The sequence below is a fragment of the Carcharhinus amblyrhynchos genome, chromosome 24 (genome assembly GCF_965287045.1).
Source record: "Carcharhinus amblyrhynchos chromosome 24, sCarAmb.v2.hapA, whole genome shotgun sequence".
Taxonomy (NCBI): Eukaryota; Metazoa; Chordata; class Chondrichthyes; order Carcharhiniformes; family Carcharhinidae; genus Carcharhinus; species Carcharhinus amblyrhynchos.
Window position 1 is genome coordinate 33,629,517 of NC_137347.1, and position 26,444 is coordinate 33,655,960.

General features: G+C 42.3%; 1 protein-coding gene across 1 annotated transcript; it reads right to left on the minus strand.

The window, feature by feature from the left end:
* Positions 1–213: 213 nt before the first annotated feature.
* snrnp40 (small nuclear ribonucleoprotein 40 (U5)) lies at positions 214–22,376 on the minus strand. Its single transcript, XM_080211504.1, has 10 exons — positions 22,172–22,376; positions 18,191–18,320; positions 15,933–16,026; positions 13,210–13,375; positions 11,016–11,138; positions 5,696–5,816; positions 4,180–4,262; positions 3,343–3,404; positions 2,280–2,383; positions 214–619 (listed from the first exon to the last, which is right to left on the minus strand). Exons 1-10 carry the CDS (start codon positions 22,283–22,285, stop codon positions 570–572), a joined length of 1,047 nt encoding a protein of 348 aa, XP_080067630.1. The 5' UTR covers positions 22,286–22,376; the 3' UTR covers positions 214–569.
* Positions 22,377–26,444: the final 4,068 nt, after the last annotated feature.

A 26,444-nucleotide genomic window follows, 5' to 3' on the forward strand; every position in this document is an offset into this window, starting at 1 on the left:
ACATGATTTTTGGGGCTGCAAAAATTGGGTCAGCTTGTTGTAAATTATAGTATATTTAGTCTCAAATTAACAATTAAATATTCAGAAATATAAAAACCTGAGTGTCATCCATGTGGCAGTATCATTGTAACTGAGGAAAAAAACCCAATTTACAATCTGAATGGTTAAAAAGCTGAGTGTTCCAAACCATAATCTCTTTGCATCCATTTCCAGTAACAGTTGTAAGCAAAAGAGGTGTCAATTTATTTCTTTTGACTATAAAAAAAACACAGGTTATAAAATGGTCTGTACAGCCCCGCAATACAAAGGTGAATGCAGGCCAGATTTTACAACAAACTGCTCTCCACAGGAACTGTACAAACTGGTCCAGACCTCCAAAACAAGCTTGCTTCACGCTGCCAGGTCCCAAAACTGAAGAGATGCTTCAAACCCATTCACGGTTGGTCACTTGCCAAGTACTTATGTTTTTCTACCCCCAACAGTACTACTTTTCTTCTCCAGCAATTGAACCTTTTCTGTGCAGCTGCCAGACAAAGTCAGACAAGTTCCTCTGTACAAGCTGTTCCTCTTTACTGTATCTCTCCGATGTAGAGTCTTTTGTCACTGGATGCTGAAAGAACTGTTGGAATAAAAAGGAAATTGTAGGTTTCAGTCAATTTAAACTTTACATCAGATGTTACAGGCCATTATAGTTAAATCAAAAATCTGCGTACTCCCCAGTCTTTATTCTGAAACATCACACTCCTATCTGATCTGCTCATGACAGTTTGATGTGATTTATTATTGTCACATGTATTAACATTCGGTGAAAAGTATTGTTTCTTATGCGCCATACAGGCAAAGCATTCCATTCATAGAGAAGGAAATAAGAGAGTGCAGAATATAGTGTTACAGTCATAGCTAGGGTGTAAAGAAAGATCAATGTAATGCAAGGTAAATTACAACAACAACAGCTGTAGATATTAATACGACCATGAGACAGGGCACCAAGTTCACAACTTAATAACCAAATGGGTCGCTAGTGAAGTTCATGATTCCAGCAGCAATACTGGTGAAGACTTGGCTCTGGGAAATTGTCAAATACAACACAGCTCTCATTCTTCAATTAGTTCAATCTTCATGTTCATTAAAATTATTACATTACATCTGCCAATGTAAAACAGTCTGAAAGCACAAATCAGTCACAGTTTAGCTTTCCTGACCATGTTTATTTATTAGTAATTACCACATGGAGATTTTAACTGAGGTTTTATGAATTCAAGATGAGCGCGTGGTGATGAGAGAAAGACGCGCACTGAAAATTCATATGCCAAGTCCCAATCCATATTGCCAGCAAGTGCAGCGTCTTGTGAGGAACAAAACCTCAGGGTGGCTCTTATGCCACACATGTCACAGTCATGGCTAGGGACTCCAAAGGGGTATCTAGCCTCTATTAGAGATGCCAACCAGTATGCTCAGGAGACATGCCAGATGCTCCCTGGCTGGAGTTGTGCACTTTTGGGTCTCCAAAGCAAGATGCCACGAATGGCAAAGGAGACAAGTTGCCAAAATATTTAAATTAGCTAAATTATAACCACAAAATAATTAATTTTGTAAGCTGACACTAGAAAAAAAAATCATTGTAATTGTAACCCTATTTTGAACAGACACGAATATAAAGTTTTTGAAAAATATTCCAAGATGTGGCACAGCATCGGAAAGTTGCGGTTTTGTTTCTTATATAAGGCAATGAGCGTGCAGTGTTGATCCAGAGTTTAATGTTTTTGCCCAAGGCCATTTCACAAGCTTCACATTGCTACAGCTGCCTGCTCCTACCTCATTACGATCCATTCTTTACCCTGCAATTCCCCTCAGACATTACACCTCCTAGAACATTTCTCCATAATCTCTCAGCATTGCCAATCCCATCCCAACGTTACAAACTTTTGCTCTTTAAGCATACTTTTGTCTCCATCCCTTAATTTATTTCTTGTTTTTTCCCTTTAGTATCCATTTATTCATTCTGCTCCTTGAATTGCATTGCTACATAGCCTGCACATGACAGAGTGTTCCTGAAACGTATAAGTAACAGAAATTTTAGAAATACACCAAGTCACTCAATCTCTAACAGAAAAATGTAGGTTAACATTTTGAGTGGTTCTGCCTTGCTGCTCAGCCTACTGAACACCTTAAATGTCATACATTGTAGAATTCCAGCAATTTGTTTCTCTAAAACAGTGTTGGAAGTAATTATATAACTCTCCTGGGTTTTAAATTGTCGGCCAAAACAAGACACTTACTAATTGGTTCTTCAAGATGGAACGCCACCTCATTCACTGAGCCTGCATGCCCCGGTAACTTGTACAGGATCCTTCGTGACGTTGTATCCCAGACATAAACAAATCTGAAATAAATAGGGCAATCTCTTAGCACCGATGAGTTTTGCGTCTTTTTAAAAAATTATCTTGAACAATTTGCATTCGTATAGTGCCTGCAGAAAGCAAAGTCTCTCAGACACTTCTTCAAATTAGTGTAATCCGTAGAGATATATGGCAGTATACTGTAGCAAGAAATCATATTAATATGACACAACACTTAGTCATTATGGCTCCATTATTTGCAGAGTGAATTCCCACTCCCTGCCGTGCTTCCTAATTTCTTTAAAAAGATCAGTTTTAGAATCTGTAGACTTTTACCATAACACATGTTGCCAAGCAATTAACAATCCTGAAATCAGGTTAAGTCATTGTGGTATTAAGTTAGACCAATGTCTTTTGTCAACGAAAAATTTCGTTGCTTCGCAGAATCTATGTTTAAACAATTTTGTGCATTGCTATTCAGTGGAAAAGATGGTTTCAAACACAGTAGTCATTAAATTAGAAGTCATCATAGGGAGACAGTGAATTCAAACATACACAGCAGGCTGTAAATTATTAAATTCATCATTTAGACCAAAAAGTGGACATCATAGAACCCCTACAGTGCAAAAGGAGGCCATTCAGCCCATTGAGTCTGCACAGACTCTTACCCAGGTTTACCACATAACCCCACATATTTACCTTGCCAATCCCCCTAATTTATATATCTTGGAACACTAAGGGGAAAATTTAGCATGGCCAATCCACCCAATTTGTGCATCTTTGGACTGTAGGAGGAAACCAGGCAGACACAGGGAGAAACTGCAAACTCCACACAGACAGTCACTTAAGGCCAATATTGAACCCGGGTCCCTGGGGCTGCGAGGCAGCAGTGCTAACCACTGTGCCACCATGCAATATAAAAAAAATGCACATGAATGATCATCGATTAATTTCAAACTTTATCACACATTTAGTATGAAAATTATCACAAAACAATACTTACCTGTCAGCAGATCCTGCTGCTATTTTGCTTCCATCAGTCGACCATGAACATCTCAAGAGGTTCTGCAAGAAATTGTATAATGTCAAGTTTCGCACACGGGATCAACATGCTATTAGAGTTAATACTGAGGTAATGCAACACTGGTCCCCAGCTCCCAATCCAAATTATTCAGTTGAGTCTGGAGATTTGGACAAGCAACATTAACTCTTTTAAAAAAGACCCTATGATGGCTTTCTGTATTTGTTGTCAATATCAGATTCAAAATCAATAACCTTTGTTGAACTTTTTAAACTACTATAACCACTTAGTACAGATAAAGAACTGAAATATACCCCCATTTTCCATTCAGTGTTACTTTGTTTCCTGATAAGGCATAAAATTCTATTAGAATATAATCATAAAATCCCTACAGTGCAGAAGGAAACCATTCAGACCATCAAGTCTGTACCAACCACAATCCCACCCAGGCCCTATTCCTGTAACCCCACATATTTACCCTGTTAATCCTCTGACACTAGGGCCAATCAACCTAACCCCCACATCTTTGGAGCATCCAGGGGAACACACAGACACAGGGAGAATGTATAAACTCCACACAGTGACCCGTGGCTGGAACTGAACCTGGGTACCTGGTGCTGTGAGGCAGCAGTGCTAACCACTGTGCCGCCTCTTGGTGACCATTTTATATTCTGCACCATAGACTGCATTCTTTTCGGACAGGAGATCAGTATTTTCAAGCAGAACATCTACGTGCCACTGCAGCCATTTAAGAAGTCATTTTGTTTCATTAAAAAAGGTAATAACTACACTGATTTAATTTCAAAGAAATACACCTACCTTTTCAAAATTATGCACATTACCCTGGAAAATTTTCACACATCTCTCTTTTGGAGCGAATGGACGGACATCCCAGACTCGCACTGTAAATCCAAACACAAAAATCAAAGTTTTGGTAATTAACTTTTCTTCAGATTTACGAACACAGAGGGGCTAAACTAATACAAATCAGAGAAGCCCATTAGCCCCATATGCCATGGTTTATTATGTATTTTCTTTCAATCTTCACTTAAATAACTGCACATATAATAATCTCAATGGTAAAAAAATAAAACCCAGAAAAGTTTGACCCAACATTTCAGCTCATTAGAGCCAAACTAGACAGACTGGAGTTCCCAGGTACAACCACTGACCTGCACTGAATTAGCCAATCTCAGCCGGGACATTGTTTATAGAGCTATAATTGGCATGTACATTTGGAAGGAAAAGTTCAGTAACAGCTCCCATTCTTCAACACTATTTAGCAGACCTAACTGAGTTAGTAGATACTGGATCCAGTCAGGATCATCCTTGGTTCAGCTGCTTCCCCCGAAACCCCAACAGTCAAAGAACATGATGTGTACATGGCAAATGGCCAATTATACAAGCTGGCATCAGTGGAGCCTGTGCGTGCACGCAAATATCAAGATGACAGGATATTTAGCCATGCCATTTTGCACTCTTATCTGGGAATCCAAAGGCTGTTGTTTCATATCTTCTACACTTGAAGGCAAATAGCCTGCAGGGTTGGGGGGGCGGGGTGGGGCGTAAAGCAGGGATTTGAGAATAATAGGTAGTTCTTTCATAAGAACTAGGAGCAGGAGTAAGCCATCTGGCCCCTCAAGCCTATTCCGCCATTCAATAAGATCATGGCTGATCTTTTTGTGGACTCAGCTCCACTTATCCACCTGCTCACCATAACCCTTAATTCCTTTACTGTTCAAAAATTTATCATTCCTTGTCTTAAAAACATTCAATAAGGTAGCCTCAACTGCTTCACTGGGCAGGGAATTCCACAGATTCACAACCCTTTGGGTGAAAAAGTTTCTCCTCAACTCAATCCTAAATCTGTTCCCCCTTATTTTGAGGCCATGCCCCCTAGTTCTAGTTTCACTTGCCAGTGGAAACAACCTCCCAGCTTCTATGTTATCTATTCCCTTCATAATCTAACATGTTTATATAAGATCCCCCCCCTCATTCTTCTGAATTCCAATGAGTATAGCCCCAGTCTACTCAGTCTCTCCTCATAAGCCCATTGAACTGGCACAAGCAAGATGAACTGAGTGTCATCTTCTGTGCTGTATCATTCCATGGTTTGTTGTTTGTGGGAGCATGTGTGCAAACTGGCTGACTGGTTTGTCATCTTAGCAACGGTGCTACATTTGGAGGGAACCCAATGTACATGAAGTAAATTTGGGGCATGTAGCTGTTGTGATGGGGCATTACAGACTCTCAACACTTTGTATCATTCGTCCCAAAAATGTTGTTACCTCCTGTCCTATTTAATTATTTAACACTCTCAGGGGTCTTTTATTACCTGTATTGTCCATAGAATTAGAAAGAAGGTAAGAGCCGTCTCCACTTAGCGCCAAGCCAGTCACAGAGTCCGTATGACCACGCATGGTATAAATTAACTTGTTTTGTCGGAGGTCCCAAACCTAACAGAGGTAAAACAAGTGGAACTTTAAAATAAATCTAATCAGTCAGCAACCTGCCAAACAATATTCAAGTATATTCTCTTAAAGTTCCAAAATTAACCATAGTAGAAATGAATTTATTATTTTTGCAGCGTACGGCAAAGTGAATTTCATACATTAGACTTTCTACTACTACGACGAGTTGCATAGTTTACGTTAGAATCTGCAAGACTCCCTAACATTTTACAAATTTACAAGCATTTTGTAGAGCTATGCCTTGGCTATCTCAAATATCTGTATGTCTAACTCTTTTGACCAGTGGTAATCTCACCCCAGCCATTACCAATTTACAATAAAACTGATGCATGGATTCTAGCACAGTGGCTACCACTGTTGCTTCACAAAGTCAAGGTCCTGGGTTTGATTCCCAGTTTGGACCGCTTTCTGTGTGGAGTTTGCGCATTCTCCTGTGTCTGTGTGGGCTATCTCCAGCTGCTCCGGTTTTCTCCTACAGTTCAAAAATGTGCAGGTTAGGTGGATTGACCATGCTAAATTGCCCCTTACTGTCAGGGGGACTAGCTAGGGTAAATGCATGGGGTAATGGGGATGGGGCCTGGGTGGGATTGTGTGCAGATTTAATGGGCTGAATGGCCTCCTTATGTATTGTGTGATTTGTATTTGTATCTCCATTGTGGGATTCTATCATTCCTCATTTTTGGCAGGCATTCTGAATGACCTCTTTCTTTCACAATACAGTCAAGCAATATCCTAAACAAAGCAGCTCAGGGCAACAAAGAAGCAGGTCATGACCCCTTTAAGGCATCGCAAATTCCAGGGATTCCCTCATTCATCTCATTTCCTCCCCACTCAACTGCCTAAGTTTTTCCTTCTTTAAAAGCAGTTTTAAGCCAATTGAGTGAAAGATTAAGCTTACAATAAACATACACCCTTCCTCTGACATCTCCAACCTCAAACACGGGAAGATCAGCTATATTTAAGAAAATGCCCACGAAAAAGAAAGGCAATTACTTTTCCAATTGCCAAATTTTCTCCTCTCCTGAGACATACAATTTGTTGGCATTGTACATCCTTAGGTGCCACGCTCTTTAAAATAAAATTTATTTATTAGTCACAAATAGGGCTTACGTTACCCATAGAACCCTACAGTGCAGAAAGAGGCCCTTCGGCCCATTGAGTCTGCACCAAACACTGCAATGAAGTTACTGTGAAATCCCCCTAGTCGCCACACTCCAGCACCTGTTCGGGTCAATGCATTCTTTCGAATAGCAACCCAATTTCATTGAATCATAGAATCCTACTATGCATTAGGAGGCCATTTAGCCCAGTCTGCACCGACCACAATCCCAGCCAGGCCCCATCGCCATAACTCCCTGCATGTACCCTAGCTAGTCCGCTAACACTAAAAAAAAACAATTTAGCATGGCCAATCCACCTAACGGACACAGCTTTGGACTGTGGGAGGAAACCGGAGTACCCAGAGGAAACCCGCGCAAACACAGGGAGAACGTGCAGACTCCACAAAAACAGTGACCCAAGCTGTGAATTCAACCTGGGTCCCTGGCACTATGAGGCAGCAGTGCTAACCACTGTGCTGCCCGCACTCAAACGCCAACTGTTAAAATGTGCACCTTCATAATGACTGACAGCCCACTTCACTGTAAAGGATACATATGAGTTCAATTATCTTCACAAAATACACACACAGACACTCAACACAAGTTCACAAACAGAAAATGTTGGAAAATCTGCTCTGTCCCTTTTCACGGTCCAGTGTCTGCAATAATTTATTTTAATCTCATGATATGATTGGCGGCATGGTGGTGCAGTGATTAGCACTGCTGCCTCACAGTATCAGGAACCCGGTTCAATTCGTGGCTCAGGTGACTATGAGGTTTGTACATTCTCCCTGTGTCTGTGTGGGTTTCCTCCGGGTATTCGGTTTCCGCACATGCTCCAAAGATGTGCAGGTTAGCTGGATTGGCCATGCTAAATTGTCCCTTGAGTCCAAAGACGTGTAGATTAGGGGGATTAGCAGGGTAAATATGTGGGGTTACAGGGATACTGTCTGTGTAAAATTAAAAAATAGTGGGTCAGTGCAGATACGATGGGCTGAACAGCCTCCTTCTCCATTGTAAATATTATATTCTATGAGTTGTTTTATAATCCGCAGTGGAAAACAAGGGTTAGCTTTTCACTCCTTTCTCAAAACCAATGTAGCACCTAAACTGCCTCACTGACTGAAGTCAGATAACTCAATATATTTCAAAGGACGGACCTCCCTGGTCTGTTTGGATAACTTGCTATGTCATCAAGAAAGCCATCAGAAGATTATTACTTGATTCCTCACAACAGAAGTACGAGTTCAAGAATAAACTGCCAATTGTCAGCAAGGATAGATTACTGGAAAAGTGTTATCATTCTTTGTGACGATCTACTAAAATTAGTTAAGGGCTGAGAATTGTTTCCACAGGTGGTAATGTTACAAATTGGGTCCACTGCAGCCCTTAAATAGGTGTGAAGTGGCAGTTTAGGATTAGATTTAAACCGGCAATCTGTTCCGAGCAACCCATTTCCCAAGATTATTAAAGAACGGATTGACCTTGTACTACTGTTTGAACAAAAAAAACCCTTAAAATAGAAACTGCTTTTGTTTATTTGATCAAAAGACTGTGGTGGGCAGCCCTACACCATTAGATTTTTATACTCAATATTTTTAGAACATAAAACACTACAGCGCAGTACAGACCCTTCAGCCCTCGATGTTGCGCCGACCAGTGGAACTAATCTAATGACCCCCTATCCCAATGTTATCCATATGCCTATCCACTGACCATTTGAATGCCCTTAAAGTTGACAAGTCCACAACTGTTGAGGCAGGGCATTCCACACCCTTACTACCCTCTGAGTAAAGAACCTACCTCTGACATCCATCCTATAATTACCACCCCTTAATTTAAAGCTATGTCCCCTTGTGTTAGCCATCACCATTTGAGGTTAAAGCCTCTCACTGTCCACCCTATCCAATCCTTTGATCATCTTGTATGCCTCAATCAGGTCACCTCATAACCTTCTTCTCTCTAATGAAAATAACCTCAAGTCCCTCAGCCTTTCCTCATAAGACCTTCCCACCATACCAGGCAACATCCTGGTAAACCTCCTCTGCACCCTTTCCAATGCCTCCACATCTTTCTTATAATGCGGCGACCAGAACTGTACACAATACTCCAAGTGTGGCCGCATCAGAGTTTTGTACAGTTGTAACATGACCTCACGGCTCCGAAATTCAATCCCGCTACCAATAAAAGCAAACCCACCGTACGCCTTAACAACCTTATCAACCTGGGTGCCAACTTTCAGGGAGCTACGCACATGTACCCCGAGATCTCTCTGCTCGTCAACACTACTAAGAGTCCTTCCATTAGCCCTATATTCTGTACTCCTGTTATTCTTACCAAAGTGAATCACCTGACACTTTTCCGTATTAAACTCCATCTGCCACCTCTCGGCCCAGCTCTGCAGCTTATCTATGTCCCTCTGCAAACTGTAACATCCATCCTCACTGTCTACAACTCCTCCAACTTTGGTGTCGTCAGCAAATTTACTAATCCATCCTTCTACACCCTCATCTAGGTCATTTATAAAAATGACAAACAGCAGTGGTCCCAAAACAGATCCTTGAGGTACACCACTTGTAACTGAACTCCAGGTTGAATATTTCCCATCAACCACCACCCTCTGTCTTCTATCAGCTAGCCAATTACTGATCCAAACTGCTAACTCACCCTCAATCCCATGCATCTGCATTTTCTGCAATAGCCTACCATGGGGAACTTTATCAAACGCTTTGCTAAAATCCACATACACCACATCAACTGCCTTACTCTTATCCACCTCTTTGGTCACCTTTTCAAAAAACTCGATAAGGTTTGTGAGGCACGACCTACCCTTCACAAAACCAGGCTGAGTGTCATTAGGCATTCTTACTGTTAATCCTTGCATTAGGCATATCCTTTACTAGATCCCCATCAGACATATTAACTGAACTGGAAAAAGAACAATACTCTAATTATCAAGGTTTATTTATCTTAAGTGTCTAAAACAACAAAGACATGTATCCTCTGCTAAGACTGTAAACATTGTTGCTTATATCTTACAGGGTGACTATAAAGTCCTCTGACTGGACTCCCATATTTGAAAGCTTCAGAGTAACTGGTGAGCATATCACTGGTCCAAATTTAAGTCCACAACTTGAAATTCAGCTGCAGAGGGTCCGTTGAAGGGACTAAAGAGAATTGCGGTTGTGCCCCACAAACTGAACTTGACTTCATTTTGGATGTAGCTGCCAATCAAACATTACTCTGCGCTTGAATTGAATAGATTGATTTGACAGGCCCAATGTTCTGCTCCAACCACTTGGATCAATTTGTTATTGAAGGAAATTATTACTGCTTCAGGCAACTGTCAGGGATTCTGCTTTCGACAGGATATGTTTAATGCTATTCATTTAACAAGTACTCACGTACAGAACTCTTATGCCTCCCCCATTGCCTTTGGTATACTAGGCCATAAAGTATATCCTGTGTGCCTTGCAGGGATGTCTAGCATTAACCAATGTTAACTTTGTGATCAGCAAGAAAGAATCCAATAAATAAACTGCTTAATTTGTACATTATAGCACACGATGCACCCAAAGAGATGGAAACATCAGATAAAGCTTCCCAATCATATCACTTTCCTGATTTTGAAGCTAGAAGTTGGGTTGGTCAATGTCAGAAGTGTGATTATTCAGATAAATGATTCAAGTAAGGTTTTTATGGTTACTCAAAGTCCTTGGCTTAAAAAGGAGAATATAATAAAAGCTTTTTTTTTAGGCTTCCTTACAGAACTCAAAATTTAAACTCAATATTAAAATCTAAGCTGGAATCAATGTTCAGTGAATCTATCCTGTAATTGAACCAAGATAACCATGCGCAATTTCCAGCCTGTGTTGACTTGGTTGCCTTTTGGCCAGTATTCAACTACACAACTGCACTTCTTGAAATTCACCCAATGATCAAAGAAAGAGTGAAAGAAAGTGGTGCCATTTTATCAAAAAGTACAACCATAAATTTTAATGTATTCTAAAATTTGGCACTGCAATCTACTGATTAAATCTGACACTTTCACATGGTTGATGAATCACCCCAAGGAGCATCTTACCTTAATGTCATTATCGATACCACCGGAGATAATCTGATCACTTGTATCATTAAATGTTGCCGCCAGTACTTGGTACGTGTTCTGAAATGTGTGGATAGCAGCCTTCTTTCGAATGTCCCATAGCTAGGGATCCAAAAATGCAAATTAGATGTAAAAATATGTGAAGGAAAATAAAGACAATAAAAAAAAGAAAAAAAATGGACAGGGAAGACAGAGGAGAGGGTGAAGAAGGGAGGGGTTAATGAACTTTGTAGTACTCAGAGATTTGTAAAGAGTATTGTAAGACTTGTTTTCGTGTATCCCAAGACAGATAAGAGAAGCAGCTGTCCCTGCTATTGTACACCAGTTTATGATTCTTCCCAGCTAATTGTGTTCAGGAATGTGGCTAACCCAGCTAGTATGTATTTTGTGTCTTTTAATATTATGGACTTCTGTTTAACATAGCAGAGCTTACATGCATGCCTTCATATATATGTGTTATTTTCCGATATAGTATATGCTATGCAGGTACCTGCAAACATAAAATCGTTATACAAACCCCTGTAACTTTGTATGCCAGTTAACTTGTTTGTGCCAGCTTGTATGTTAGGTAATCACACCACAGGTGTTGAGATGCGATACCGGCTGATTGGAAAGAGGAGCAAGGTTGAGACAATCTCGGCCTTGAGACAATGGTGAAACAGCAATGTTCATAAGACAGAGGACAAGCCATAGCCTGGGAACCTGCCGAGCCTGGGAAAGTGCGGACGTGACAGGGGTGGGGGGGGCGAAATAACTATCCACTCTTAACTTGTATTCGGGGAGAAGCCTGAAGAACCGCTGTTAGGTACCAGGTCACTCCCAAAAGCTTTTTAAATAAACCTGCTGTATTTTGACTCACAACTAGTCTCAGGAGGTATCTTTTTACCTACAATAAGGGGAAGAAAGGAGTGCAAACAAGGGGGGAAAAGAAACAAACAAAATATAGGAGAGATGGAGCAAGTGAATGAAGAAAGGAGAGGTGCAAGGGACAGAATCCAAACTGTCAACTTGCCTCCGCTTTGTAGTATGGAGTGTTTCACTTGCATAAGCAATAACTAATTTACAAGTAATACATATTAGTCCAAGATCTTGGATCTGCTGAAAGATAGCAAATTTAACATGTCTTTTTTCAAACTGTGCCTTTTGAACAATTTATACGTTCCCATGTAAAGTTTGACTTCCTTTAAATACCTACTCACACTTGAGCAACAATTATACCACACTTGGTTGCACAAGCAATCTAGCCAATATATGCGTCCATTTGGTGGGTGATAGCCTCGTGGTATTATTGCTAGACTATTAATGCAGAAACTCAGCTCATGTTCTGGGGACCTGGGTTCGAATCCTGCCTCGGCAGATGGCAAAATTTGCATTCAATGAAAAGTGTCTGGAGTTAAGAATCTACTGATGACCATTGCTGATTTTTGGAAAAACCCATCTGGTTCACTAATGCCCTTTAGGGAAGGAAATCTGCCGTCCTTACCTGGTCTGGCCTACATGTGACGCCAGAGCTTCAGTGATGTGGTTGACTCTCAACTGCTCTCTGAACAAGGGCAACTAAAGATCAATGCTGGCCAGCCAGCGATGCCCCTGTCCCACAAATGAATAGAAAAAAGGGTTGGTGCATTACTAAAGGAGGCACTGACCTTTGCTGGGGTTCAGCTTAACAGTTGCTACCAACCTTTGGGCACTTTGCTCAACTAGCAACTCTTGATGTATGAGGCTAGAAACTTGAAGGCGACAACCAGCCAGATCCCATTCTCACCCAAAATGCAGTTTCTAGCAGGGAATAACAGAATGGCCAATCAAGAGCAGAAATCCTGATAACATTTCTTTTCCTTGCCAGGCACCAAGGCTAATGCTGATCATGCAACTGCAACCCTGGCTCAAATCAGTAAATTCAGCACAGATCCAAAGTTGGACTTGGGCATTTCTGCTCTGTCTGACTTAGCTATTCACTGGATAAACCCACTGAGCTATGGGCAGAGTCCTGCCCCCAACCAACACATTTAATCACAAGGAGAAAGGAATACACTTCTGCTGGGATCTGTTCTGTTCTTGCGAGCATTTAACTTTCATCCTTGCAAGCCTTCTAAATCCTTAGAATTTCTGAATTGATCCTTCAGTTTTTGTCTCAAGTATTACTGGATTAGTGAGAGTAAATTGTGATCACCTTTACGGTTCCATCATCGCTTCCTGTACAGACTAACTGTGGTCCTCGCCTTGCCGGGTAACATGAGTTCACAAAGGAGGTATGGCCTTTCAATCTCTTGATTCTTTCGCCTGTTTCACTGTCCCACACTGCTACAGTTTTATCTGTTGATGCTGAAAAAAGCATGCTGGAGATAAAGCAGAAAAATTTACTTAAATACAAGATAGTGTCAGATCCCAGCATATTTAGAACTTTCAGTCAGAGAGGTGATGGCCTACTGGTATTAATCTAGAAACACAGCTGATGTTCTGTGGACCTGGATTCAAATCCCGCCACAGCAGCTGGTGGAATTTGAATTCAATAAAAAAGAAATCAGGAATTAAGAATCTACTGATGACCGTGAAACCATTGCCAATTGTTGAAAAAACTCATCTGGTTCACTAATGTCTTTTAGGGAAGGAAATCTGCCATCCTTACTTGGTCGGGCCTACATGTGACTCCACAGCCACAGCAATATGGTGGACTCTTAACTGCTCTCTGGACAAGGTCAACTTGGAGTGGGCAATAAATGCTGGCCAGCCAGCGATGCCCATGTCTCACAAATGAATAAAAAAGTCAATACTTTTAAAAACTGGACACACACAGTATTGAAATGGCTGCTTTAAATCATGTGATCTTTGGCATTTTGAGCTTGTGTCTCTTTTGTTTGGAAAAGTGACTGAACTGGTGGAAATCATTTGAGGGAACCATCGTTTTGCAGACTGCTTTTAAACCAGTTAAGAAGCTGCTTGCCAACACAGAGTTACATCAAAACCCATCAAACTAGCTGCAGGTCACCCAAGCAGCCAAGTTAATAAACAGCAACACCCTGAAAATGGGAGATTTTGTCGGAGAGAGACAGACTCCACAACCTATTTCAAATTTAAGTTCGCCTGAGATCCAACCTCTACACGAAACCTCACAGCCTGCTGAGAATCCTTTGCCTTATGGGGAGGCACAGTGGTTAGCAGTGCTGACCCACAGCACCAGGGGCCCAGGTTCGATTCCTGGCTTGGGTTACTGTCTGTGTGGAGTTTGTATGTTCTCCCTGTGTCTGTGTGGATTCCCTCCCACAGTCCAAAGATGCAGAGATTAGGTGGATTGGCCATGCTAAATTGCTGCTTAGTGTTAGGGGGATAGGACCTGGGTGGGATTGTGGTCAGTGCAGACACGATGGGCTGAATGGCCTCCTTCTGCACTGTAGGATTCTATAGAAGACCTCCACTTGAAATTTGGAGCAACAACTGCATCTAAAATTCCACAGGCCTGCTATAAGAGACTGAAATAATTATAAACTGTAACAATGTATTGCCCTGACCAGTATCTAATCTCTGTTAGAGAGAGGCAAGTGAGAGCGAAATGTTGTGTTAAATTCTGGCTATGTATTAATAAATAACTATTTTTAAACTCACAAAAAGCTTATTGCTGAAGTTTTTAAAAACTGGAACATTTAATCTGAAGTAAGAGAAAAGCTGTCTCTTATATGCAATCATACGATCACAGGCAATAAAAGGAAACACGTAAACTTTTTTTCATGGCAACTGCCTCAAATACACTTGATTAACAAATCCATGAACATTAAACCAGATTTTAACTGGGACAGATAAAGGGGTGGGGGGGGTGGAAATGAAAAAAAAAGTATAATCTTTATAGTTTTTAAAATTTACCAACTCAGTAGCTTACTTTAACTCCTTATTTATGCTTCACTATTGTCTCCTTGCATTTACCACACCAGTTGGTCAATTGCTCGTCACTGTCATTCATAGCTCAAGTATGATAGATAACCAAAAAGATAAAGAGGCAAGAGCACTAATGTAGAAGAGAGAGATAAATGAGTAATTAGATGCATAACAGCAGTAGGGTATGGGAGGAAGGGAAGGCAGATGCCAACTAGTGCTATCATTCTGAGGTCCACAGACAGAATGAGTTAGAATATTTGTTGGTGAACTCAGCACATTAAGGGGAAGGGGAAAAGGATGGTGCGTTTGGTTTGTTGACATAAAAAAAGCACAAAACAGTTCTGCAAAGCCAGACATAGAGGAAATAAAGTTAAAGTCCGTGCCTCTGTTGGTATTATTCCCGCTTGAGTCACAAGGCTCTGTGTTCAAGTTCCATTCCAAGTCTTGACCATAAAAATCAAGGCTGACGCTCAAGTGCAACACTCCCTCAGTACTATGCTGATCAAAGGGGCTTTCAAATGTCAAACCAAGGGCCTTGTTTGCCTCATCAGATGGATGTAAAAGATTCCATGGTGCTACTGTGAAGAGGAGCATGGGTGTTCTCCAGTCTTCTAACCAATATTTATTACTCAGTCAACATCACAAAAACAGGTATCTGCTCATTGTCAAACTGCTATTTGTGGGAGCTTGCTGTGCACAAATTGGATGCTATGTTTCCTACAGTGCCTACTCTTCAAGAGAACTTCATTGACTGTAAGGCGTTTTAAGATAGCTGGTGGTCACCAGACTGCCACATAAATACAAATCTTTTTTCTAATGGCACGACATCAAGGCGCTCATTAACTCATTAGCATTTTCTCACACAAAGGAACACAGGAACACGCCAGACTGGAAGATTGCAACCTATCCCAATTGGTTCCAAATTTCAAACAAATGCCATTCCATACACTGAGGCAACTCAATCAGTTGTCAAGAAACAAATCAGCTCCCTTTTAAGTATGACAATGCAGTAGAGTATTACAGTACCTGCCATCTGTGTTGTAATGCAGTTCCATAACTGCTCCACTGTGGCCTTTCAAAGTAGCATAATTATCACAGTCTCCATACACATTCCATAACACTAAAGAGAAAGAACAAGAGACAAGAATGTGAACGACCTTAAATCACATACAGGACAAGATTTTAAATTTGAATTTATTTATTACTGTCACAAGTGGGCTTACATTAACACTGCAATGAAGCTATTGTGAATATCTCCTAGTTGCCACATTCCGGTGCCTGTTCAGGTACACTGAGGGAGAATTAAGCATGGCCAATGCACCTATTTCGGACTGGAGGAGGAAACGGGAGCACCCGGAGGAAACCCACGCAGAGGGAGAACATGCGGACTCTGTACAGTGATCCAAGCTGGGGATCAAACCCAGGTCTGTCACTGTGAGGCAGCAGTGTGAATCACTGTGCTACCCTTTTCCATCTGCCACTGGGATTGTCAATGGGTTTTTGGCTAAGCTGCCGAATCTTTCATCGCAGGTCCTGCCACGAAGGGGCTGGAAATTTTTGGCCATAGCTTTCGTGCACTTACCAAAACATCAAAAAGATGCTGTATAATTAGATTAAGATCACTGAATTTCACAAGCATTCTGATGAGAACACTAAACACACATTCTGCAAATGAGAATTACTACTCTCTTACACAAGCCTTTTGGATAAACAGGCATAAGGCATGGAAAGAAATGTTAATGGCTACTTTAAACTAATAAACACTAAAATATTGCTAATGCAGCAGGTCAGGCAGCATCTAGGAGGGAAGATAATGTATGGGAGCTCATGTGAAACATACACAACGTATGGGTCTCCTGGGCTAAACAGTCTGTTTCTATGCTGTGCAGGCACTATGTAATAAAATCGCCATAGTCCCAGATGACCATAGGCTGCTTCCCCCTTTTGAGGGAGTGAGTTGGCTGATAGTGATTTAATCTGAGGATAACCACACCTCAGGCGAGGGCAAGGTTAAGAAGGTGAGGCCTTCGTGAATAACCTTAGCTGGCATGGGAATTGAAAGCACAATGGTGGCATTGCTCTGCATCAGCTCTCCAGCCAACTGAGCTAAACCAACACTGATTTAGTGGAGGACCCACATCAATAACATCAACTTCGTTGTTCTCTCTTCAGATGTGCCTTGCCTGTTGAACGTTTCCAAAATGTTGCTTCCAATTGCCAGCTAGCTGCTGTTGCTTTTTTATTATCTTTATTATTTCAAAATCATCAGGGATGGTTTCAATTTACAATTTACACATTTTAACAAATCAGTAACATTTTCTTTCTACACTGAAACCAATTCAAATTTTTTTGCAGCTTTCCTCACTATTAGCAGTGCCTCCTGTTCTGTACAACTAACAAATTACTTTTGGGATCTGTGTACTAGCTTTTGATAGTTTGTACATAAGGAAATCAAATTCTTTTGCACCTCCACAGTTCTAATTTATCTGCCATTAAGAAAATAATGCTGTTCTTGGATCCACAGTGGTTGAGCTCACACATTCACCATTAAACTCCACAATACTCTAATATCACCAAAGGATAACGTTTGAATGTTAGCTGCTATTTAGGGACAAATATTTGTATCGCTATTAACAAAATAATTAAAAAGTAAAATAAAAGCAAAATACTACTGATGCTGGAGTTCTGAAGAAGAATCATACTGAATTTGAAATGTAATTCTGTCTCTTGCTCCACAGCAACTGCCAGACCTGTTTTTCAAATGGGGCGGCACAGTGGTTAGTTTTGCTGCCTCACAGCAGTTAATGGGTAGATTTTCCGGCTGTATATGCCCCAAGACCAGAAATTTCTGCCCGAGTTCAATGGACCTTTAAATGATCTGCTGGATATTCTATCTCGCCGGCAAGCAATGTTGCCTCACAACACCAGGGACCTGGAGTCAATTCCCATCTTGCGTCACTGTCTGTGTGGAGTCTGCACGTTTTCCCTGTGTCTCTGTGGGTTTCTTCCAGCTGCTCCAGTTTTCTCCCACAGTATGAAAGACGCGCTGGTTAGGTGCATTGGCTATGCTAAATTCTCCCTCGGTGTACCCTAACAGGCACCAGAGCGTGACAACTAGGGGATTTTCACAGTAACATTGCAATGTTAAGCCTACTTGTGCCACTAATAAATAAACTTTAAACATTTTCTTCTTTTATTCCAAAATATTTAAATTTTACTTCTATCTGTCTACTTTACTGAGCCCTGTATGACTAAACACAAGAATAAAAATAAATCTCACTTACATATGAGTCGGTCAAATCCAGCAGATGCCAGTGTTGATCCATTTGGGTGGAACTTGCAGCAGTAAACCTCTCCCTCATGGCCTGTTAGAAGCATTATAGGAGCTTGAAGACTTGATGTTCTTGGGGGACCCTAAATCATTGGCAGAAAGGCAAATGAGGAAATTAAATCAGTACGAATGTTTGACAGTGTTTCCCACTCATAACAGCTTGTACCAGCTGCATAACGTACAATCGGACACAGGCCTCTCAAAATCAAACTTCCAAATGAAATTGTTGCAAAAACTCACTGCCAAACTCAAAATAAAAGCACAATACAAACATAAATCAAGTGTAAACACTTGGCATGGGGCACACATCAGCCAAATTGGATATATTCTGCTGATCCTATTCATTAGTGTTAAATTTCAAAATCAGAGTTCGCTCAGCTACACTCCAACAATCATATTGCAGCCTCAGCTAAGATCATATCTGCAATATGTCTCAAACATTTGCATTTCCGGCATGTCATGAAAGATAGATAGTAAATAGTTGAGACCCCAACAGTGATCTCTGCAGCATACCACCATGCGCAGTCTCCAGTCTAAAAATGGTCCAATGATTGCAACTTTGTTTTTTGTTAGTTAGCCAGTCCTCTATCCATGCTAATATATCACCTCCAACACTAAACGCTCATATCTTATGTATAACCTTTGATGTGACAGCTTATTGAATGCCCTTTGGAAATTTAAATACATTACATCTACTGGTTCCCCTTTATCCACTCTGCTTGTTACATTCTCAAAGAATTCTAATAAAATTTGTCAAACACGATTGATCTTTCACTAAACCATGTTGACTCTGGCTGACAGTATTATGATTTTCTAAGGCCCATAATTCCAATCAAGTGACAATCCAAGTCAGATTGCTACTCTGTTCCTACTAGTTTAAGCTGAAATCCCACTGGTTCCCATTGCAGGGCAATTACCCAATTCAAGTTTGAACTTCTCAGGCAATTATTTGGAGATATCTGGTGGTGTGGGAATCCCCAACACACCTTTGAGGTACCACGCTCTCACCAGCGGCCTGGAGATCAGAGGTTACAGGCCTAAATGTTCTGCTATAGCCTCTTAGTAATGGATTCCAGTATTTTCCCTATTGACAGATATTAGGTTAATTGGCCCATAGTTTTGTGATTTCTGTCTCCCTTTCTTCTTTGACAGAGATGTTACATTTGCGTTTTTCAATTCACTGGAACTTTGCAGTTGTCTGGGGATTTTTGGAAGCTTATAACCACTGTCTCTGCAGCCACTTCTTTTAAGACCCTATGAATACAGGCTATCAGACCTAGGAGATCAGTCAGCCTTTAGTTCTATTTGTATTCCTCCCTTTGACCAGCATAACTTTCAATTCCTTTCTCTTTCACATTCTTATCTCACTATGTTAATCTAAGATAATACTGTACATTGTGCATGCTCAAAAAGCCTCAGTAGCCTATTAGGGTTCTGATGAAAGATTATCAAACTCTCAGATGTTACCTGTTTCTCCCTCCACAGTTGCTGCTTGATCCGAGAGTAGTTTCAGCATTTTCTGATTTTAATCTCATTGACACTGTTTTAATATGGAGCACAAAACCGCACACAGTACTCTGGGGTTGTAATGTTTATAACCATTCTTAAATGGCACAGGAGCAGTAGGCTTGAGTCTATATGTGCACAGGTCATTGAAGCTGTTAGGACAGGTTGAGAGTACAGTGTACAGTGAGTGAAGCATACTGCATTTTAGGCTTTATTAATAGGGACACAAAAGCAAAGAGGTTATGTTAAACTTGTACAGAATACTGGTTCAGTCTTAACTGGAGAACTGCGTCCAGTTTGGGGCACCCCATTTAGAAATATAAGAACTAGGAGCTGGAGTAGGCCACCTGGCCCCTCAAGCCTGCTCCACCATTCAATAAGATCATGGTTGATCTTTTCATGGACTCAGCTCCACTTACCCATCCACTCACCATAACCCTCAATTCCTTTACTGCTCTAAGATTTATCTAACATAGTCTTGAAAACATTCAATGAGGCAACCTTAATTGCTTCACTGGGCAGGAAATTCCACAGATTCACAACCCTTTGGGTGAAGAAATTCCTCCTCAACTCAGCCCCAAGTCTGCTTCCCTTATTTTGAAGCCATGTCCCAAGTTCCAACTTCACCTGCCAGTGGAAACAACCTCCCTACTTCTATCTTATTTATTCCCTTCATAATGTCAAATGTTTCTATAAGATCTCCCCTCATTCTTCAGAATTCCAATGTGTTAGCCCCTGTTTACTCAGTCTCTCCTCACAAGCCAACGTTCTCAACTCCGGAATCAACCCAGTAAATCTCCTTACTTGAGAAAGGATATGCTGGCATCCCCTCCAGTGCCAGCATATCCTTTCTCAAGTAAGGAGACCAAAACTGTACACAGTACTCCATGTGTGGCCTCACCAGCACCTTATATAACAGCAACCCAATGTAAAAGAATTGCAGACAGTACAACATGGTTCCAGGGATGAGGAACTTATATGGACAGATTGGAGAAGGTGGGTCTGTCTTCCTTGGAAGGAGAGAGGGAATTTGATATGAATTCCGGATAGATAGATTGGGAAAGGTTGTTCCTGTTGGTGAAATGATCAAGAATGAGATAAATGGCAAAAGTAAGTAATGGAACAGGAGCAAAATCTTCTGTGCACCAAAGGTGATTAGGACCAGAATGATACTGCCAGAATTTGGTGGAAGCGGGTTCAATCGAGGCATTCATTGGAATTTAGAAAAATGATTTTATTTATTAATCACAAGTAGGCTTACATTAATACTGCAATAACGTTACTGTGAAAATCCCCTAGTCACCACACTCCAGCACCTGTTTGGGTACACTGAGGGAGAACTTAGCATGGCCAATACACCTAACCAACACATCTTTGGCCTGAGGGGGGATGCTGGAGCACCTGGAGAAAACCCATGCAGACATGGGGCGAAAGTGCAGACTCAAAATCCGGTCCCTTGTGTCGTGAGGCAGCAATGCTAACAGCAGTGCCCACCGTGCCACCCACAATGAGAGGAGATCTCATAGAAACATATAAAATCCCGATGGGACTGGACAGGCTAGATGCAAGAAGTATGGTCCCAATGTTGGGGAAGTCCAGAACTAGGCATCATAGTCTAAGGATAAGGGGTAAGCCATTCAGGACTGAGATGAGGAAGAAGTTTTTCACTCAGAGAGTTGTGTACCTGTGGAATTCTCAGCCACAGAAAGTTGTTGGGATCAGTTTATTAGATATGTTCAAGAGGGAGCTGGACATGGTGCTCATAGCTAAAGGGATCAAGGGATATGGAAAGAAAGCAGGAGTGGTATAATAAGTAAAAGCATATTACTGCAGGTGCTGGAATCTGAAACCAAAAGGGAAAATGCTGGAAAGTCTCAGCAGGTCTAGCAGCAGAGAGAAAAAGACGTTTCGAGTCCAGATTACTCTTTGTCAAAGGATACTGAGTACATGATTCAGCCATGATCATATTGAATGGTGGTGCAGGCTGGAAGGGAAGAATAGGCATGATGTGGAGATGCCCGTGTTGGTATACTATCAAATAAACCTACTGGACTTTAACCTTGTGTTGTAAGACAAGGCCGAATAGGAACAGGAATATTATCTCAAAAAGGACAGGGCTCACTTCCAGGAGCCAGCAGGAGCAGCAAGGGCCGAATGGCGTCCCTCAGCGAGAGTAGCGGCGCGGGCTGATGACGTCACGAAGCCTGGCTCTTTCTGCGGGCGGAAATCAGAAACAAAACGCTGCAGAGGCCGAAAACCCGACTCCCTTCCCAGGGCCCGGAGCCCCCGCAGCTCTCCCCCCGGAGCCCCCGCAGCTCTCCCCCCAGATCCCCGCGCCCAGAGCCCCGACTCTCTCCCCCCGGAGCCCCGCGCCCAGAGCCCCGACTCCCTCCCCCAGAGCCCCTCTCCCCCAGAGCCCCGGCCTCACCGCCTGCAGCACGGCTGCCTGCTGCTGCTGCGCCACCCCCGGCGCCGCCTCGCTCCTCGGCCGCTTGGTCGGCACCAGCGCCATCTCCTGCGCCTTGCGCTTCTGGTCGATCATCTCTGCGGGCAGCGGCGGCAGCCTAGGCTCCGCTTCCCCCCGGCTTCAACTTCACTGCCTGTCCCCCCAGGCCGCTCCACGTCCCAGTAAGGCGGCCTCTCATTGCTCAGTCTCCCGGCGCCGGCCCGCCCCCTCTATCCCATTGGCTGATTTCCCCGGTCAAGGTCCGTCACAATGGGCGGGGCTGATCCTCTATTGGTCTAGAGCGATGTCAATCACTCTGCTGAGTAAGAGTCCCCACTATTGGCTCCCGTTGGGGAGGCTGTAGGGGGTAGGTGTTTATTTTCTTTGTCAATCTTTTTGGGTAAAAACAATTAACCTAAAATTTAACTCAAATTAACTGAGGGGAACTTTTTCCTTTTTGTGGACAGACATTCTAAAGTTTGTTTATTAGTCTCACAAGTAGGCTTACATTAACACTGCAATGAAGTTACTGTGAAAATCCCCCTAGTCGCCACACTCCGGTGCCTGTTCGGGTACACTGAGGGAGAATTTATCATGGCCAATGCGCCTAACCAGTGTGTCTTTTGGACTGTGAGCGGAAACTGGAGCACCAGGAGGAAACCCATGTAGATACAGGGAGAACGTTCAAACTCCGCACAGTGACCCAAGCTGGGAATTGAACCCAGGTCCCTGGTGTTGTGAGACCACAATGCTACCCACTGTGCCACTCTGTTTAATGTGCGAGTCAGGCAGTGGGTTTATTTCACTAATATAAAAGCAAAATACTGTGGATGCTGGAAGTCTGAAATAATAATCATAGAATCCCTACAGTGCAGGAAGAGGCCGTTCAGCCCATCAAGTCTGTACCAACAACAATCCCACCCAGGCCCTATCCCCATGACCCCACGTATTTACCCTGCTAGCCCCACTGACACTAGGGGGCAATTTAGCACAGCCAATCCACCTAACCCTCTCATTTTGGAATATAGAATTCCAGAAATATTCAGCAGTTCAAGGCAGCAAAGGTTTGAGTCCAGATGATCTTTCACCAGAACAGTTACGTGGCAGTAAATGGTGACATGGTGGTTAGCACTGCTGCCTCACAGCACCAGGGACCTAGGTTCGATTCCAGCCTTGAGTGACTGTGGAGTTTATACATTCTCCTCGTGTCTGTGTGGGTTTCCTCCACATATTCTGATTTCCTCCCACAGTTCAAAGATGTGCAGGTTAGGTGGATTAACTTTGCTAAATTACTCCCTTAGTGTCCCAAAATGTGTAGGTTAGAGGGATTAGCAGGGTAAATATGTGGGATTAAGGGGAGAGGGTGTGGGTAAGATAAAATAGTGGGTCTGGGCAGACTTGGACTGAATGGCCTCCTTCTGCACTGTCGGGAATTTTATGGATTCTATGATCTGTAAAGAATCATGTGCAGCTACTAGTGAACTCCAGTTAAACTGCAGGCTGTGCCTGTGTCCAGGCAACTTTCAAAATATGAGTTCACATCTAGCTGGACTTTCACCAATCTCAGGAACCTAGACAAGTGTGAGGTGGGGGTGAGGTGGCTCATTAAAAGACTCTTCCTCCACCATACTTTTGATTAGGATATAATAGATTGAGTTGTCCTTGCACATTTATGGCCCAGATTTTGCGGTGGCAATGATGCTAATTACTGATGGTGAAACTGCTTTCATGGACATTACTCCATTGAAACTGACGGCAATCTCTGGAGTTTCAAAGAATCACATTGGTCTTGTAATGTTAACTCCGTTCCTCTCTCCAAAGGCGCTGCCAGACCTGATGAACTTTTCAGCATTTTCTGATTTTAGTTTAGATTTCCTGCAGTACACGACTCTACAGAAGGAGGCCATTTGGTCCGAATCTGCCCTGACCCACCATTTTATCTTACCCACGACTTCTGCCCATAACCCCACATATTTACCTGCGGTATTTTGCTTTTCTCACAAACTTATGGAGTCTGCATGTGTGCAGAATAACACAGATTCACAAGTTGCTGCAATTTTTCATTTCCCCGCTGGGTGTGCTTCTGAGTCATTCCCAGACTGTGATCAAATGCATTGAGCAGACAGAGTCTCCATTCTTAGTCTCATTGCAAAAACCCTTGAAAACTTTGATGACTGATCTGTAATTGGGATTTCTGTTTCTGCATGTTGAACTGCTTTATGTGGCTAAAAAATGAAGCCTAAGACTAAAGCAGAGCCAGGTATCTTGGAGATGTATGCCCCTACTGCTCGGTTTCAGTCTGATCCAATTTCTATTCTTAAGACCACCGTAAACTCTTGTTAGGATGAACTCAGAGATTAATTTATTTGCATACATTCCAGGGTGTATGGAAGGTAGGAACATTGCCTCGTCATTTGTACAATAAAAGAGGGGAAGAGAGAGAGATTGCAGGCAAAGGCCATAATGAAAATAAATTATTGTTTCATCTGTTCAGAATCAGAGTTCAATGATGTATTTCTCCACAGAGCTCATCAGGCGGAACTGATGTTTGATAATCAGTTGAGTTGACTTCCTCAATGAGATAGGTACGCAGAGATGAATCAGTCTTGCAGGCAATGGTATCGAGGTTCCTGTAAAAACATTGTAGATGAGGGGGGTCGGTGGGGGGACGGGTGGCGGGGGGGGTGGGGGGGGGGGTGGTCAGGCATTCCAATCTGGACAGAGTCCCTTTTCTGCACTGCTGCTTGGTTGATGGAAAGGTAGCCACCTTAGCTTTGCAACTCCACAAGGCAATATTACAGGTTCTCGCAGCTAAAGAGGGGGGGGGGGGAGGTGGTGGTGTCTGCCACCTGAGTCACACCCCTCTCCTTTGACTTTGACAGACTCTTTTGTCTAGGTTCCTGAGATTGTTAAATATCTAACCATTAATAATTTGAAAGGAAGGTTGCAGGGGTCTTTGTCCTAGCAGACTAGTAAACTCCAGTGGGCTAGTCTGTTCTGAAGTGCAGACCACCCTTATATAGTTTCCTTTGAATTTGATCTCTGCAGCCCACGTGGTTCATTAGAATCTCTTCAGAGAAAATGAGGTGCAGATTTCCATGATGCTGCCTGATTAGATTCTACTGTTGGAAGGTCACAGTTGGACATAGCTTCAGCCATTTTTATAGGTCATTGTCCAGGTTCAAAATTTTAGAAATTAGACATGATGATATATACATATATCCTCATAATTTACATGTATGTTATATATATATTTACGAAACATCCTACCCCTGTCCCCTGTTTGTGTAATTATTGTGCAAACGTTGTACAGGCAGTGGTTAGCATTGCTGCCTTACACTGCCAGGGACCCGGGTTCGATCTTAGCCTCAAGTGACTGTGTGGAGTTTGTACATTCTCCCCGTGTCTGTGTGGGTTTCCACTGTGTGCTCCAGTTTTTTCCCACAGAACAAAGATGTACAGGTTAAGTAGATTGGTTATGCTAAATTGCCCCAAGATGCGTAGGTTAAAGGGATTAGTGGGGTAAATACATGGGGTTATAGTGATAGGGTGGGGAGGGGTTGAGGTGGGCTTGGATGGGATGCTGTGTTGACGAGTCAGTGCAGACTTGATGGGCTGACTGGTCTCCTCCTGCAGGGGCTTCTATCATCAGCAAATATCCCCATTTCTGACTGTATGTGGAAGACACAGTAAGAAGTCTGACAACACCAGGTTTAAGTCCAACCAATTTATTTGATAGAGTTTACTATCAAATAAATTGGTTGGACTTAAACCTGGTGTTGTCAGACTTCTTACTGTGTTTACCCCAGTCCAACGCCGGCATCTCCACATCAGCTATGTGGAAGGGCAGGTTATCGATGAAGCAGCTGAAGATGATGATTCTTGGTAACTCTTGGATTTCCATGTTTAACTACGCATGTGTGGATGCCAGCTCTCAGTTTACAACAGTAATGATACCAAAGGCTGACAGTTTTTGCCATTGTGACATCTGGGCAGATGTCTCTTGCTCTGGCTTATGGTCAATTTGGTGTCTAATTATGTTCCAGGGAAGCACTTTGGAAGATTTTATTGTATCAGAGACATTATGCAAAAGCAAAAATGCTGGGAATACTCTGTAGTCATGATGTGGAGATGCCGGCTCCGACATCTCCAGATCATGACCACCATCGACACCGCAAACTGCAGCTCCAAGTGGAGATGATTTCCAAGAAGATTGTGAATATTGACACAGAAGTTTACCCCAACACTCTGTAGG